The sequence below is a fragment of the Mercenaria mercenaria genome, chromosome 13 (genome assembly GCF_021730395.1).
Source record: "Mercenaria mercenaria strain notata chromosome 13, MADL_Memer_1, whole genome shotgun sequence".
Lineage (NCBI taxonomy): Eukaryota > Metazoa > Mollusca > Bivalvia > Venerida > Veneridae > Mercenaria > Mercenaria mercenaria.
Window position 1 is genome coordinate 4,593,328 of NC_069373.1, and position 17,510 is coordinate 4,610,837.

General features: G+C 34.2%; 1 protein-coding gene across 3 annotated transcripts; it reads left to right on the forward strand.

Moving 5' to 3' along the window:
• LOC123529112 (uncharacterized) lies at positions 1–9,173 on the forward strand. Of its 3 annotated transcripts, none has more exons than XM_045309322.2 (6): positions 1–103; positions 1,526–1,775; positions 2,550–2,679; positions 3,684–3,878; positions 5,977–6,219; positions 8,637–9,173. In XM_045309322.2, the coding sequence occupies exons 1-6, from the start codon at positions 60–62 to the stop codon at positions 8,663–8,665; spliced, it is 891 nt and encodes a 296-aa protein (XP_045165257.2). In that variant the 5' UTR covers positions 1–59; the 3' UTR covers positions 8,666–9,173. The 3 variants fall into 3 exon arrangements, with proteins under 3 accessions (XP_045165257.2, XP_045165258.2, XP_045165259.2); XM_045309323.2 differs by having other exon boundaries at positions 3,684–3,779; XM_045309324.2 differs by lacking the exon at positions 3,684–3,878.
• Positions 9,174–17,510: the final 8,337 nt, after the last annotated feature.

Sequence of the window (17,510 nt, forward strand, 5' to 3'; positions counted from 1 at the left end):
GTTGCATATATTGATTATCGATCGGATATCGGATATAACATAATCAGAATGGATGCCAAATGCGTGTTTACAGCGATTATGTTCATTTTTCCCATGCGTACAGGTAAATGATAGCTTTATGTTTTAAACGTATCTAAATTGAAATAATTTCTAATTTAATAAATTCATTAATTGCAACATTCATTAATTATCCCTAGCTTTTGTCTTGGACGTCGTGAAACATGGCTGAAACACAATAATTTGATTTTAATCGCTGTGTTACATCAATAACAGTGGCTGCAAAATAAATTCGTATCACCAATTTTTGTAAGTATTTTTACAATGTCTATAGATACGAATAAAGCCTAAAGGTCAGATCACTTTCACTTGTATTACTACTTCCATTAATATTTTGGCAGATATTGTCATGTAAATACTCCCCAGTTATTGTGTTTTCACTACAATAAATCCATTTATATCATATTAAACTTGTGACCCCTACTTTACCTAAACCATTTTATCAATTGAAATAAGGCTCCTGCAGCTAGCAACACTATATGGAATAAGTTACGCAATTCATCCAATGAAACCGCTATATCAAAGTATGAAATCGTACTGTGATCTGTTACTCCTGACCAATTGTGGTTTTTCCCCCACAGTGGTAGGAAGCAAACCTCGTGTGTTGTTATGAAAAGAAATACATTTGGTTGTTTAAGGACTTATAAAATAGCAAAGTCAAGATGCAGAGCGTTGTAATTCCGCGTTTATAAAGCTTTTAGCTCATTTGAGCACAAACTGCTCTTGGTTTTCTATTGTGGTCGCCCGTTGGCCCTCGTCCGTCATTGTGCATGCGTGCGTGTCGTTATCGTCATTATCACTGAACAATTTAATGTAAGTAGGAGCAACAATATTAATGAAAAGGACAAGTTTGATAAGGCTCATCTGCGGTTTAAACCTAGATCGCTAGGTCGGATCTTAGAAAATCCTTGTTAACTCTCTCAAGGCCAATTTTTCTACCTGATCTAAATGAAAATAGATCAGACAGCTTTGTCTTGATAAAATATGCCAGACCATGAGAAAACCAACATAGTGCGTTTGCGACCAGCATGGATCCAGACCAGCCTGTGCATCCGGTACAGTCCACATTTTCTGTCTCATCTGATTGAAACTTGTTCAGTTTTTGACTTGATAAAGTAAATGATTAATTTGAAACTTACTCGCTTCGGAAGAAATCGTTGCTGGGTCAGATCCTAGCGAAACCTTTAAATGATATGGATAAGATCTGTGTAAAGTATAGGACGCTGCCAATAAACATAATATTTGGGAGAGGAAGTGGGAAGTGGGGATGAGAAAAATATTAGGTCACTGAGTCAGATCTTTGAAGGAACTTGTTAATAGTCAAGAGGCAACTTTCTACCTGGTCTGGTTGAAACCTAGACAGAATATATTGTTTTAGGTATTTATGTAAAGTTTGAAGTTGGATGATCTAGTGCACTACGGTGAGCGAGCAATACAAGAGCTTCAAGACCCTCTTGTATTATTTTAGCTTTGCGGATACGTGTTACAGAGGATCAATGTGGGCGTTCTATCGATCTCACTGTAGAGAAAGTGCTCTACCTGACTACGAAGGAGCGGATCTAGGGGATATTTTATCACCTTGCGTGATTAACGTGACAAATTATAACACTCGTGATATGATTTGTATCAAAAGTGAAAGAACAGTAGACTGGGATATCATCTGCGCATGGATACTGAAATATTACATTGGAGGTTGGAAGTCGTACTCTGGTGGAAAAGTAAGCGTGTTTATTTCAAAATGAAATATATTTACTCCATATTGTATGTAGATATGCAAGCTCCCACTTGACATGTGTTTATTATGGGCAAATGTCTCGGTGTGATTCAGGCAGTACTTCAAAAGTATTAAATGTATGGTATCTTACAATGAAAATGCATCTTATATTGCTTTTTATTGTAAATTTTATAGTAAATTATACCTACATTTTGTAAGTATATAGTTTTCCTGCTACATTTTCAATGATTACTTCTATTTGGAAAAGTGAGTCACATGAAAGTCAAGTTTTGCAAGTGTACTATAGATCTATACGCCATTAAAACCCTCGGTAGTTCTTATAAAAGTTGCTTTCCGTGTAACTATTTAAGGCAGAAACAGCAATCTAAAGTTCGCGTTCTGTCTGATAGTCACACCGATACCATACAACCGACATTTTGCAGACATTAGTTATGAGAGTAACTTGTGTTTCTTGCATACGGATCGCAGCTTCCGGTTGAAGAACTGGAGTGACGGAAAATTTTGTCATTGAAATGCAGGCGTCCTCCAGCATACATGATATGAAAGAAATTTGTTTAAAAAAAAAACATTCAACGATATCGAAATGAAAAGACTTTATCAGAAAACAAAAATATCAAATTATACACCTCCTCGTTTAGGAAGTGTTTACTAGCTGTCAAGATATGTATTTTCTTAATTATAGGTTTTATCGGATAAACGAAATTTGGTCTAATACTTGAAACTTGATTGTTCTTTAATAATTATATTCTTATTTCAGGACTACACTTGTTCAGATTTCAAGAAACAGCCTCTTTGTGACAGGAATGAAGTGTCCTCAGTTGTGTATCGTTACGCTATACACAAAGATGCTGTCATCAATCTTAGGCTGTTTACGAAGAAATATTTCTGTAAGAATTCAATATGCTTGTTTCAAATTGTGGTATTTGTTGGCCTTAACACTGTTTTGTTCATTTGAGATAATGAATCAGTTATAAAAAAATAAAGGCTCCTAGGTTTCGTACCGGTAGGATACCAAGTCACCGAATTTCCTGAATATTCATCTCTTGCGCTCCTGGGTAGAATCACCGACCTTCCTTAAGCAAGTTAGTTACCTTATCACATGAAGAATTGTACACCCTAGCGATGCTGCGAACCTGCATCGAAGATGGATATTTGATTAAAAGTCAGTAGCCATAACCACTCGAGCCTTGCGTATCGTAGTGGTAGCATGAAAAAGACTTGTATGTACATACGTTAGAGAAAAGATAAAACTATCACACTATAAAGTCGTTTAATCCGTCCGCAAATGTTCACGAAAACCAGCGTTGACGGTTGTTTTTTTCTGTTTGCCCGATGTTTTCTAAATGATAAAGCGTAACACAAATGTGTTCGTCGATGCTATTTTGATTTTTGTTACAAAAAACATAATCAATAACACATCATTACACACTGATTTACTATCTTTAAGCAAACTTTACTTACATCCGCTCATATAGGTATTTTATGGTGACTTTAAATAAGCATAGATACATATACACCGCATATCAGCTGGATGAACTCGTATTAGCAGAGTTGGAATTGGCAAATGGTTCAAAGTTAATGGTCTAACCAAAGTAAATATGGACATACTTGTTGAATAACCAAGCTTCCTAAGTATTACTTTCAACCACAGAATCAGGTCATTTCCTACCAGACTGAGATTGCCTTTTTCTACGTGGTAGGAACGGCAAAAAATAGCATAACATTTAGAAATAAACACTTTTCTCGACAGCTTGTCTGGCGGCGCCAATAACAGTTGAACGCAAGACCCGGTGGTTCTTTATAAAATTGGTTTTATGTCATTTCATTACAGCGAGTTTCATTCAGCGTTGAACTAATTCCGTTCATTAATCTAATTGTAATCGAATTACAGTGACTGTTACCAGCCCTTATACGCCGTCACCTTGGTCGTCCTGGTCGTCGGGTAACGATGGCGGCAAGGATTCAGACTCTGCATGGACAGTCATTGGTGTATCAATCGGTTTATTTATTGTTATAGTGCTAGTGATCAGTTGTGCATGTTCAAAGGCTCGCAAATATTCTACTCCCAAACCTCAGTATGTGGAACGTAAGTTATATCTGTATACATTGATTTTGTAATAAATTAATAAAAATTTTGTCAACAAGCGATGTCTGGCATCAGGCGAGGTAATACGACCAGTGAGATAAAACAACAATAGCTAAGACAACAAGTGAGATAAGACAACAATAGCTAAGACAACAAATGAGATAAAACAACAAGTTATGTAAGACAACAAGCGAAGAAAAACAGGAAGCGAGGTAAGACAACAAGTGAGATTAGACAACAAGCGAAGAAAAACAGGAAGCGAGGTAAGACAACAAGTAAGATAAGACAACAAGCGAAGAAAAACATGAAGCGAGGTAAGACAACAAGTAAGATAAGACAACAAGCGAAGGAAAACATGAAGCGAGGTAAGACAACAAGCGAAGAAAAACAGGAAGCGAGGTATGCAACAAGTGAGATAGGACAACAAGCGAAGGAAAACATGAAGCGAGGTAAGACAACAAGTAAGATAAGACAACAAGCGAAGAAAAACAGGAAGCGAGGTAAGACAACAAGTGAGATAAGACAACAAGCGAAGGAAAACATGAAGCGAGGTAAGACAACAAGTGAGATAAGACAACAAGCGAAGAAAAACAGGAAGCGAGGTAAGACAACAAGTGAGATAAGACAACAAGCGAAGGAAAACATGAAGCGAGGTAAGACAACAAGTAAGATAAGACAACAAGCGAAGAAAAACAGGAAGCGAGGTAAGACAACAAAAGAGGTAAAACAAAGGCGAATTAAGGCAACAGGTATAAAAGTGTTAAGTTATCATTTGTTTAACCAGCGAGCAGTACAATATCTATTGTTCCTATGCATGGTTTTCAAAAATGAAACATTATATACACCAATACACAGCTTGAACCGTGACGTTCCCAGTTAATTTAATAGTTGTCTCCAAAACAACGGGAATGTTTTGTGTTAATTGGAGAGGTCAAAAGGGTTCGGCTCTTAAATCCTGTTGGTTTTTTTTTTGTTTGTTTTTTTTTATGTGTACTGTAGCTTTTATTTTATTGGTCAGGTGTCCACACTATTTCAGGAAAATTGTACCCTAATATATTCTGAAAATATTTGTAGTTATGTAGAAATTATGCAAAGCTAAAACGACATACGAAACGAGTCTAAAATTGGGGTCATAGGTCATGCTGTTTACTGGCATACAGAAAAAAAGAAATGAAAATTGGTATTGTAGTTACATACGTTACCATTTAGCTCGACATTGCGAGTCAACAGAGTTAGTGAGACACCCAGCATCGGCCTCAGTGTCGTGTGTAGATGCCTTGTTAACGACTTTCAGCAAGTTCATATCTTAGTGATTACGCACCACATCCGAATGAAAAAGAAATCTAACAATAAAAGGGGCATTATTTCAACAACATGAAAACATGAGTTATGGAACTTATGTTCTTCTGTTGGTATCCTCATTACAAATGTAAATTTAATCAGACATAATATAAACTTACAGAAGAATCAATGGCGGCATTATTGCACAAGAACATCACAATTATGTCAAAATATGAGTTTTAACACATGACATTTTGACTTCTTTAATGTGCATACAGAGGTCATAAATTATTTTGGAGACAGCGCCCAAATTAGCCAAGGATTTTTCTACTTAAAACTTAGGTCTTTTTTCCAAGCATTAATTTTCCGGCCCTCATTAACTATTTTCAGGAGCCAGAACCTTCTGTCTATAGTGGCTGCACATTTATTGGACGTACTGGCTAATCGTCCTAAGTTTGCAAAACAAAATCATGTTTTGTAATTTCAGCTACATAGAACACATAACAGAATCATTCATTTATTTTTTATAATTCGTTTACTGCATTTTACTTTCAAAAATCATGAATTCATAATGAGAATAATAGGTACAATTTATTCTACTGTAATCGTATTTTGTACTTTGCATTTTTATTCAAAAAAGTTTAAAGCAAACTATCTGGCTTGTCGGCTAATACTTTACTATTGATTTATCATATACCAAAGGTAAATACAAAAACAGTTCATGTTTGAAACTAGCTTATAGATAGAAAAAACTAAGCAACATGATTGTATGATTTATTGACACCATATTTTTGAATAATTAAATTTAAACTTTCAGCTGCCGTACAGTACCACGCTCATCCAGGGAACCAGTATGTAAATCAAACAGAAGAGTTTCAAAACGAGGCAATATGTCCGCAGCAATATCCGCAAAATCAGCAGCTGCAGTATATACCAGATCAGTCTGCTTACGCAGGGTACCAAATACATGCGTCAGTTTGCCAAAAAGAAACAAGTCCAGACACTGTAGCGGGGCAACAGGCTTATTTGCATCCTCATACATCTGTCAGACCGCCTTCAGGTACCCCAGTTACTTTAAGCGTCTGTTTTACCTCCATATTTTTTCTTCAAATTATTTATCGTTTGCGAGCTCGCGATTCGAAGATTTCTTACAACTTTAAATGGTGGAGAGGTCTCTAGATGCCTGTCCACTGGCACCAAATCAGAAATAAAATGCCTCTGTACATGTTTTAGGTATACTATAAGAACCATGGTCATGAACGGGAAAACATACATGCCCAATTTCAATCGCGCATTTCATACCTAAAACGCACAGTTCGGTAAATATGTACTAGATCTTTGGATATTAAAACAAGTGGTAATTAATCTTCCATTGTGTACCGGTCACATTTCTTCAATATTTTTTATCTTCGAGAAACAATGCGTAGGTTATAGTTTCTCCAACGTTACAGAAACCTTGGCGAAGTTCCGGTGAACTTTCCCTACTCAATAGTGAAGTTCCTGTCTAGATTAAAAAAACTATTCTGACTGTTTGGTGTGAAAATGTATGTCAGTCGTCGTTTAACTACACGTGTACGCTAAAATGTGTATATGCAACATAAATATGCAATATTTATTTTAAACATCACCGATGTATAACAATGTAATTACTTCAAATATAAAACCATTTCTATTTTTTGTTTGTTTAAATTCCACCTAACATGTGCACACTGCTGTGACCTCTAGACAAGTTCTTTCTGTAATGTTGACGGAAGCATAAAATATGTAGAGTATATCTCTGCAATATGAAATATTGAGACAATGTGATTGAAGCACGATGGAAAATAAATTACCACGTGTTCAATATCCATATTACACATTACCGAACTGCGCGTTTTAGGTATGAAATGCGCAATAGAAATGGGTAAGTATATTTTCCGGTTCATGACCATGTTTCTTATAGTTTACCTATGGGTAGGGTATAACAAGTACAGAGGCATTTTCTGGTCTGGTGCCAGTGTGCATGTCAGGAGTATTTCTGGCAAATTAACTTTATTTGAACAGAAATAGTCTTTTGTGACTATCATTTTACTTTATTATATGAAAGTCATCAAAGTAAAATACAGTCTTTTTTAAAGACTTTAACATCGCTTGATTATTTGTTCTGAAATTAACATATTAAGAATACATGTGACACTTTTGTTGCCAATATTTATTATTGTATCACGATTTGGAAATGATTATTTGCCTTTAATTTGTCTTGCTTCTATGTCGCTTATTAGAAAATCTTGAAATAACATTTCACCACATGCATGTCTGACCAGAAACTGTGGACCATTTCAAAAGTTCGTTTGTTTTAAAAAAAAATCTTAAAGTTCGTAACACAAATAACGTAAAGGTTTCAAATGACACATAACTGCAAGATTTAGAATAATTCTAATGTGACAATAGCAAAGAGCTCAATTTTTCTCCACGTTTACCAAAAACTGTGTGCGAAAAAAAAACAACACTATTTTTTTGACAATTTCGTTTTAAAAACGACGAAAGCAAGCTAATTTAAATGACCGGATTAATTTTAAAACGACATTTTCTTTAATGTGGAACAGGTAACATGACAACGTACTTTCTCTAATGTTTTCATGTAAGGGATCAACGTTGCTTCGGTGCTAAACGTGTATATTTTGCTTAAATTGCAAACTACTAAACAAAACGAATACATTCATTATATAGTTGTAAAGATTGTGAGCACTTAAGTTTTATAAAACAAAATCTACTTTCGGTTCGTGTGTGCGCGGATGCAGTTATTGAGGTACATGTATCTAATTAGGTCATGTATCCTTTTGAGATTCCTACGAATATGTGTAAGTAAGAAAGTTATTTTGAATTATTTACTTTACTAATGTGCAAAATTTCTGTATCTAAATATTTCAAAGTTTAATAAAATCAGGATTTTTAATAGACGGTTGTACCAAAAATGTTTATGAGGTTTAGTTCTAATTGAAGACCGTACTTTTTTTCTTATAAACTATATTTACAAACTGCCGAACTGAAAGTCTCATCTTAATTTGTAACAACTGTTACAAACGTACAAAACCCATGCATTTATCGTCATAAAACCGATACATTTACCGTCATAAAACCGATACATTTATCGTCATAAAACCGTTATATGTATCGTCATAAAAACCGTCATAAAACCACTATATGTATCGTCATAAAACGGATACATTTACCGTCATAAAACCGATACATTTATCGTCATAAAACCGATACATTTACCGTCATAAAACTGATAAAACCGATACATTTATCGTCATAAAACCGATACATGTATCGTCATAAAACCGATACTTCACCCGTCATTCAACCACACTTCATGTTTCATTGTACATACGATACTTAACATATACTTACATTGTTTACATACTTATACTAAACGTATATTCACACTATTTTATATATTAAATTCGAACTGCACCTATATCTAAATTATTTCAGCGCCTCCACCTCCATACCCAGGTTACTGATCCAACGCCTGGTCAGTCTTTCGTACCTGGCCAAGCGACTTTGTTATTGGATAGAACGCTGGGTACCAGACTGTGACCAGCTTGTATTGCGCGGTTTCAACGGACATCTTTGTTTACCAACAAAGGCAGATCAAAGAGATGATAATATAAGCGTGTACGACTTCTATGTAAAACCTTTATTGTATAAATACCACCATTTTAGCAAAACGTTTACTTACATGGTTTCTTCGATTGGAAATCATTTATTTCATTTTACTGCTTTAAGAACTTTATAATTCATGAATGTTGTATCTTTGATAACTTTCACTTCGCGACGCATTGGTAAGTTCTTCTGTGTCCAATTTCTAAAAGGACGAAAGTCACGGCTGTGTCTGTACGGAGTTATATGATTGCCTCAAAACGAGCACCTAACTGGTGAGAGTTAATTGAGCAAAAGTAAATTTGTTAAAATATTGTATTGTGAAATTGCTTTTGTGTGATAACAATATTAAATGTTCTTGTAAACCTGCCTTTAGTGTAATAGTACACTTTCAAATAGTTGAAAAAGATCCCACTGTACTATACTGGTTTTCATGAAGTTTCAATGGTGTTCATAAAGTGGGAAAAAACACCATGTATTCAACCCACTATTTCCTTTCCATTTTGTCGTTAACTTACGATCTAACTATGATAGTTACTATCATGAAAAAGAGGTGTAAAAGATACGTAAATAAGACCAAAGTTGTCGTTTTCTTATGAAACAATGAAGAATTTAACCTGTACATAGCGCTGTTCTGAAGAATATCACTTCCGTCTCCTGTTAGGTGTGTTGGAATTTTAGCAGAAAAAAAAACACACAATGAAGTGGATGCTATTCTGCAATAAAATTTTAGTTTCCCATGTACTTTCTCTATGTTAAATGAACCGCGCCATGAGAAAACCAACATCGGGCATTTGCAACCAGCATGGATCCAGGCCATCCATGTTGTTTGCTAACGGTTTCTCTAATTGCAGTAGGCTTTGAAAGCGAATAGCATGGATCCTAACCAGACTGTGCGGATGCGCGGGCTGGTCTGGATCCATGCTGGCCGCAAACGCACAATGTTGGTTTTCTCATGGTGCGGCTTAAATGTTTTTTTATATCACTTAGGTATCCAATGATATTACATTATTATCTTGCAAAAATATCAGACTAACAGTTTTCACTGAAAGACAGATTAATCCGCTGTAAGGTTTTTGCCTGTTTTTTTTTCAGGCTAATCGACAAATATTCTTACTGATATAAACTGTTTTCTGAACATTATTCTACAGTCCGTTGATATTTTTATCAATATTTAAATACAATAAGGTTAATGAATGCATCATTTCGCATTAAAATTATGTTTTTAGGTATGTTGATCCATCGAGCATGGCTAAATTGAAACTACGGTGAAGGTGTATTCCTTTAAAACACTTCAGAAAAACCTCAGACGTGACCGAAGCGCATGAAAATATGCCGTGAAAAAAATAGTTCAAAACGTATTATAAAGATTTCCTTAATTTAGCCTTAATACATAATGCACTCGTCAGTAATAAAACAGCAAATGATCTGAATCATTTTTGGGGGGCAATGCCCCCAGATTTAACAAACCGTCTTTCAATTTTCTTGTCGAGCTTATGACCAACCTGACAACAAACAGAAAACAAGTTCCAAAGTATTTACCAAACACAACATTCATATTGCATTTTGCAATTATATTTTTGATCCAGATATGATTAAATAGATCTACACATTTTATATTAACAACAGTATGTGAAGAAAACTAAACTGCATTATAAATATAAATTATAACAGATTTCTTAAGTGTAAGAATAATAAAGACGCATGATTTGATCACATGATCGATTCTGAAACCGACACTTGTTTTGATCATGTGACCTATTCTGAAATCCAATAACTAGTTTCAATACGCTAAAAAAATGTGTTCATGATTCTGCGTGAAAATAGCAACTACTAACTTAAAGGAATTGCAACGCCACTGATAAGCCGATAGATTATTGATTTTTCTATCGCCGTGCCTCGACACTGTTGTGGATGTGTATATGTGAAACTTTATCAATTTGCGGCGATCAGTACCGTTTATCAGTAGGCGAATCTATAAATATGCGGCAACATCCTATAGATCCCGATTCGCAATCTGTTAAAATATCTTTTCTGTGCAGGTGTTATTTCTAAAATATTACTTCAGAAAATACAGTGCTGAAATGAAATACTTTTCGCATGTCTAAGAAAATATTTTCAAGAGATATGTTATCTATAAAAGTTAATACTATATAAAAGATAATAATAATAAAAAAATAAAATAAAAAACAGTGTTTTACTTGAAATAGAATAGGTAGAAAAAAATCATTACTTATTCGTCAGTTTGAATTTATGACTTACTTGGTTCGGGGGCAGGTGGGGGAATTAATTTGACAGTTTGATTTTTTGTAATTATTATCTAATCTAATAATCGTCAGTAGATTTTTTCTCTCATTGTTCGAATTCGTAAAATCAACTATGAACATATTACTTCTGTTTTACACCAACTGTTAAGAACATTTTAAAGCTTAAAGGCGTATTTATGTACTTGGTCGGACCGTCCTTATTCGTGATTGTATATTATGTATAATTATATATTTTGATCTCGAAATCAGCTGTAAATCGTTAATCAAAATGTCTTGTCCACAGAAGTTGCATAAAAATAAATTGAATTTCAAATAGTTACTAAAATTTAATACACAGTTGCACGGTACATATTCATATCGGCAGACTCTTTGCGAAATATGCTTTATCGGCGGTTTCTTGCGTCGGCACCGGCGATTCTTTGCTATAAACAGGTTGGCAGTTATAAAAAGTCAGATAAGCACATATAATGTTTTCAAATAGTCATTAGCCTAGAGCCTCTCTGTGCGTAATGCAGAGAGCCTGCCTGTGCATAAAAAAAACCCCAAAAAGCTGGTATGCAGAGAGACCGCCGGTGCCCGACAAAACCGAAAGTAAGTGGTTTTAAAAAAATTCCATTTACATTTCGGCCTATTTATCTTTATTATTTGGAAGAATACTGATAAATGAATACAAATAGTGCGCTTGATATGTATGATATCAAAGCAAAAACTGGTTAAAGACTGTGGAAAAAGTCGGGCTAATGTTCCATGTCAGTACACCATCAACAAATTCCATCGAGTTGCGAGCAAAATCGCTGATAATTAAAAAGTAAACACTATAAAACATAGAAAAGACAATCTTATGTTCCGTGCTCTACTTATTTTTTAGCAGCATTCCTATGATCATGGATGGTAGCTCGATTTTTCGCCTCCCATACCAACCTGGAAAAAATAGCCGGTGCCGACGCAAAGAAACCTCCGATATAGCAGATTTCGCAAAGAGTGCGTGGATATGGATATTATATGTACTGTGAATTGGAGAGATCATCCTGAATATACATGTCATCTAGGGAAGGTTTGAATCCATGGAGATGTTGTCAAAAGTTATGGCATCAGAATCTTGCGGACATGCAGTAATTTCAGTAGCAACCACCACGCCACCGCAAATCAGGAGAGATATATTTTTTTTTACTTTTTCCTGAAATCCGACCTCACTATAGGGCCGATAGAAACGCGCTTATTCTGGAAAAGTACAGCATTTCCCAAACTGAACATGTGCCCGATTCTTTAGTCTTAAGATCAGAACATTATGTATATGACGTGTTTAACATATAATGTTCGGGAAATCCTTGAAAAAGGACCGAAGAAAAAATTCATTCCCAGATTTTTATTTTCTTTTTCCACGGGCGTTTCGTATCCTAATTTACTCGAATCTAACTGTATACGCCAGTTCGGTAGGTTCATTGATATGACGAATCACGGTTTTCATAGTGTTTAATGTATTTCTTATATTATGTTATTTTGATCAACTAACATAACAAACAATATGAATTATAATATCATCATATATCATGTATATTTTTAAGAAAACAGTTACTGAATTTTAGCAATAGTTGGAATGGAAAAACGATCTATAAAAATATTTTTACAGGTGTTTGTGTGTTAACTAATGACGCCGACTCCTTAATAAAATGATGCTTATTTGTAACAAAAAACATTCCTTACTTTTTAATTGATAAGTATTGTACACATTAGAAAACATAGACTAGATTTTTTCAATGTCAGTTCAAGGAAATCCTGTTCCTTTAAACTTTCACATATTGGAATATTTTGACTTTCTTTCCAAACTATCATAAAGTGTTACAAAGTTTGCCTGTTTCTGTTAGACTGTCAAGAACACATGATGTCAGGACATAGAGTGCAAACAAAAGTATTGAAGAGATTGAAATACATTGTATAGCTTTATCTTTTTCATTTTATCCAACCTGGCAATGAAAGGTTTTTGTTTGTCGATGAACAACTGCTACTGGACAAGACTAGATTTTTTTTATCTTTACCTTTTGAACAAAATATAGAAGTGTATTGAACACAAACATAATAAATTTTATTGTTGTGCACTGTTAAAGTTGTGACCACTCCATTTCTTGCCACACACAAGTGCATTACATAATGCCTGCATGTACTTCCCTGACATGAATGGGTTACATCAAGTCTTGAAACTGCAAAGCATTGCCCCCATCAGTCCTCTCAGTACTTTAATTTGTAGTTGTATATAGATCTACATGCGATTCTTTCTACCTGTCCCGACTTCTACGCAGTGATTCGAATGGCAAGGGAGATCACTGTGTAGAAGTAAGCTTTTGATAAACTGTCTTATTTCATCTAAAAATAGATTAAAGTTCTGAATTACTTCCCTTTATTCTTAGTTTTTCCCTATTTTTGTACAGCTTTTATAATGACCGATTCATATTTATTTTTTACATTTTATTTTATCTTTTAATATTTTTTCACGCTTTATGTAAAATTGAGTCAAAATATTTGTTTAAGATTTCCTATTTTTAAGTAAATATAACTGTAGTATATTAATTGCTACATTACTCTATTGTAGCACGGAAAGCCACACGCTAAATGTTATGCTAATTCGAGATGCATGTACATGCTGCATGTGCACGCCTGGGATTACAAATTTGTCTCAATATTTAATGTAAAATAGACTAATTTTACTTCTTACAAGATAAATAATCGACCTTCCTTGTAAATCTGAATATGTCCAGATAATAGCGGTACTTGACTATGACTTTTAACAACATTACGTCAGTTCCGGATTCGTATTTTAATTGTTGTTGAATTGAAAATTTACACGAAAGTTGTCATTTTGATAAAGGTCATAAGGCCGAAACGTTAATAAAACAGAGTAAAAGCTACAGAGTCTTCAAAATAAATTGTTAAGCAAAGTAGAATCAAAGTAGTACATAACGAGAATTTATAGTCTGTTAAAAAGCTCATCAGAGTTTTTGTTATTTGTAATTGTCTTTCCGACTCAATAAATCTTATCTTATCTTAGAATATAATGAGGGTGTTTGCATGATGTGAAGTTTCTCGATGTTGGCCTACATATGTGTCCCCGATTAATGAAACTGTTTGATTTCATTTAAGCAAAATTGAATCAAAGCATAGCAAGGGGGCATTTGCGTCTTCTCCCAACGATTTTCATGTGTATAGTTCTTTTTCTTATCTTAAAACTGCGCGAAAGTCGAAACAGCAGGATCTTGGGGTAGATAGGTCTAGTTTCTAGCTTGGTGGACCCCACTGACTTCTACTGCTGTTTTATGGTTGGTCGTTTGTAGAAACTTTTTTTACAAGGTAGCGAAGTTTAAAGACAACAGCCCATGAATTAAATAAGTGGGGTTGCAACAATTTTGATGTTTTGGTGTAACGATTAAGTCGTGACATCAACACATTTTATTTCTAGGGTCGGCTAAACAAGAAGTTTATTACGCATAAATGTGTAGAATTATACAACCCTTGCTCCAAGAATTGTGAAAGTTGGTGAATTATGTGATATCGTGTTAAATATTGAAAAATAATTAGATTTTTCTATTCTACTCGATACTTTGAACCTAGATACATAGAAATACTTTTAAAAGTATGTCTTCTAGCTTAAAGACTAAGTTAAGAATAAGATAATGACCCATGATCCTTATTTGTCAAAACATTATTCTACATATCTGAAAATTGTTTTTTTTTATTTGTGAATGTCGACACAATGGCTCTTTTTAATAAGTAGCCTTATTTTTTAAAACATAACGATTTGTCAAGAAAACATTCACTCAAACATTATATGTACAATAGACTGGTGAACATAGAAAGTAGTATTGATTAGGTCAAGAATGTATATTATTTGTTGTTGCCCGCTGCCAACTGTAGATTTGGTCTTTAGTTTTCAAAACGCTATAACATACTATAATCCAAAGACCGACACGCAGAGGTACATCCAAGATGGTATACATGTGTAGCTTTTGAATTCTGAACCTTTATAGAACAGTTCTCACTTATATGCCAATCCTGCTAAACAAATCATAATTCTCGTTTAATTTATCTATTAAGCCTCAAAATTTAGCAATTGTACAAAAAAACTTGAAACCTATAAAACATTGATAGTCATGGGGGGTGAGCAAATTTAAAATCTTGGCGATCTGATTACTTGGAGAATGATCTTTGAGTTTAACTTTTGGGGTGTTGAATTCTTGGAGTTGAACTTTTCTGGGTGTTGTGCCTGCAGTTAGTGCATTCTGGTACTGTACGATGTGCACTATAGTCATCTGATTTTACATTATTTTCATATCCTTCTAATTTACGCTTGATAATTCTTTTGATTTACTAATTTATCACCACAGTTTAGCAATTCTTGGAATAACTTGACACATAGCAAACATAAATAATATTGGAGTTGAACTATTGGAGATCTGATTACTTGGAGAATAGCGTTTGATACCCTGGTGAGCAGTAGGAACACAATGGCACTTTTGTTCGTTTTATCTTTAGTTTGGAAACAAGAGGAACGCATTTATGTACACAATGAGTTTGTAGTTATTGTTGAATAAACATAGTTTGGAAACGCTAATATTGTATAGGTAGACATCAGGAAATACAAACTTTACTTTCACTTCACCAAACAGCTTCGACTAACTTTTTGAACCATATAACTTAGCTTAAAACATCAGCAGACATTCTTCCTTACAATCAAGCATAAATAAATCTGATATTTGACATGAAAATAGCCTTTACTAGTTGGGAAAAATCTATTAATATGGACAAAATTCGAGTAGACTATGGTGGCCTATCCGGCGAATAACTACCTTCATGCCTTAAATACCAGCTCCTGCGAAAGTGAAGGTTACATACACACTTCTTACTAGATACTCAATATTTTATGATTTTGACATTTCATATAGCCCGACGTTTTATCGAAGTTATAAATTTCCCGGTAGAGCTTTCGCAAAATATCTTGCGGAAGGTTTCACAAGTTCACGGTGGAAGTGACTAAAAAGTGATAGGTAAATACCAACAACGGACAAAAAAACCTGCTATACACATCCATTGAACACACTGTCTTAATGAAACTAGCGAAGACCTGTCCTCACTTTGAAAGTAAAATTTACATCAATTCACTTTTGCAACACAACACGAAACTGTCAAATTTTCTTTATTATAAAGAATGATTTTAGACGAAAAATATTCTCATGGTCGATTTTACAAAAAAATGCGGTCCGTTATTAAGGTATGTCTATGTAGTGTGCATATGATTATAATCGACGGGTGTTACCAGAATTTATAGGTTGTGTTGAATTAAAATTCATATCATTAAGTTATAAGTTCTTATAAAAGCAGTTTAAAAGGCTAGTCTTAACATACTTGTTTTCGTCAAAGCATGTATAATTGATTCTAAATATTTTTTCACTGTTGTATTGTTCATGATATTTAATTAAATTACGCAAGATTAGTCTGTGTAATGTGTCGGGGAAGTAAATTGCGGTGCAGTTGATAATACGGTAAACCAATATATCACGTGTTTGAAAGTTTTACTACATTTCACTTCAATAAAACAAGGTTGAAATTTTTGCTATGTAAATGGCTGTCATTTGATTAAACTTGACACAGGGACATGTTGAACGTCCAAATATTAAAAGGCACCCTTTGCAAGTTTAATGTTATTGAACTAACTTCTTACCAGAACAACATATTTTTCTTCAGATTATGAATCGAAAGGTTTCAACCTTTCTGTCATCACTGGATTTTCGAAACTTTGTGTGTTTTATATATGCAGACCAGAATACTTTTGTTCATATTCACTATAATTTGGCATGTAACCGGAAACATAATTTAGGGCTAATAAAGAAATTTAATTCCTTAAAGTCAATCATTCACAGTTTTCCGTTCTATGAATCAAGGGACACCAGCTAAATTTAACTGGAATGCAGTGTTCATTCAAGATGTATGATAAACAGTTTTGTTCCATTTTAAGTGTTTTTGTTGTTTTATACTACAGCAATTTAACTTTTGCAATTCCAACTGGTCAGAAAGAAAGCAATTTGCATTTCCAGTAATGTACTGTATTATAACTGTGTAAATGGTATTTAATAATTAATCAAACTGCGTTGTGTTTTAAGTTTCTACTAATTGGTTTCTTTTTCTTTTAATGGTCCTCTTTATCGTTATTATCAAGAGACTGGTATAACAAAGCGAAATTTATATATTCAATATTCAACTTAAAAGTATCCGAAGTTGTCATAGTTACCGCTGCTGACTGTTGCGACATATATCACGTGATTATACCCGGCAGACCTACTTGCAGACGACATTTCAAGTAAATACCGAGAAATGTACAGACGTCAAAATGATTTGGATAATTTTAAGTGGCGCGCTTTTCCTTGGTTACGGTGAGTTCTGTTTTCAATAT

Excerpts from the sequence above, each read along its gene's own strand:
- LOC123529112 (XM_045309322.2), top strand. The coding sequence starts at position 60 with ATGCGTGTTTACAGCGATTATGTTCATTTTTCCCATGCGTACAG. Across the intron at positions 2,680-3,683 it reads GTTTACGAAGAAATATTTCT|TGACTGTTACCAGCCCTTAT; the intron begins GTAAGAATTCAA and ends ATCGAATTACAG. Across the intron at positions 3,879-5,976 it reads CAAACCTCAGTATGTGGAAC|CTGCCGTACAGTACCACGCT; the intron begins GTAAGTTATATC and ends TTAAACTTTCAG.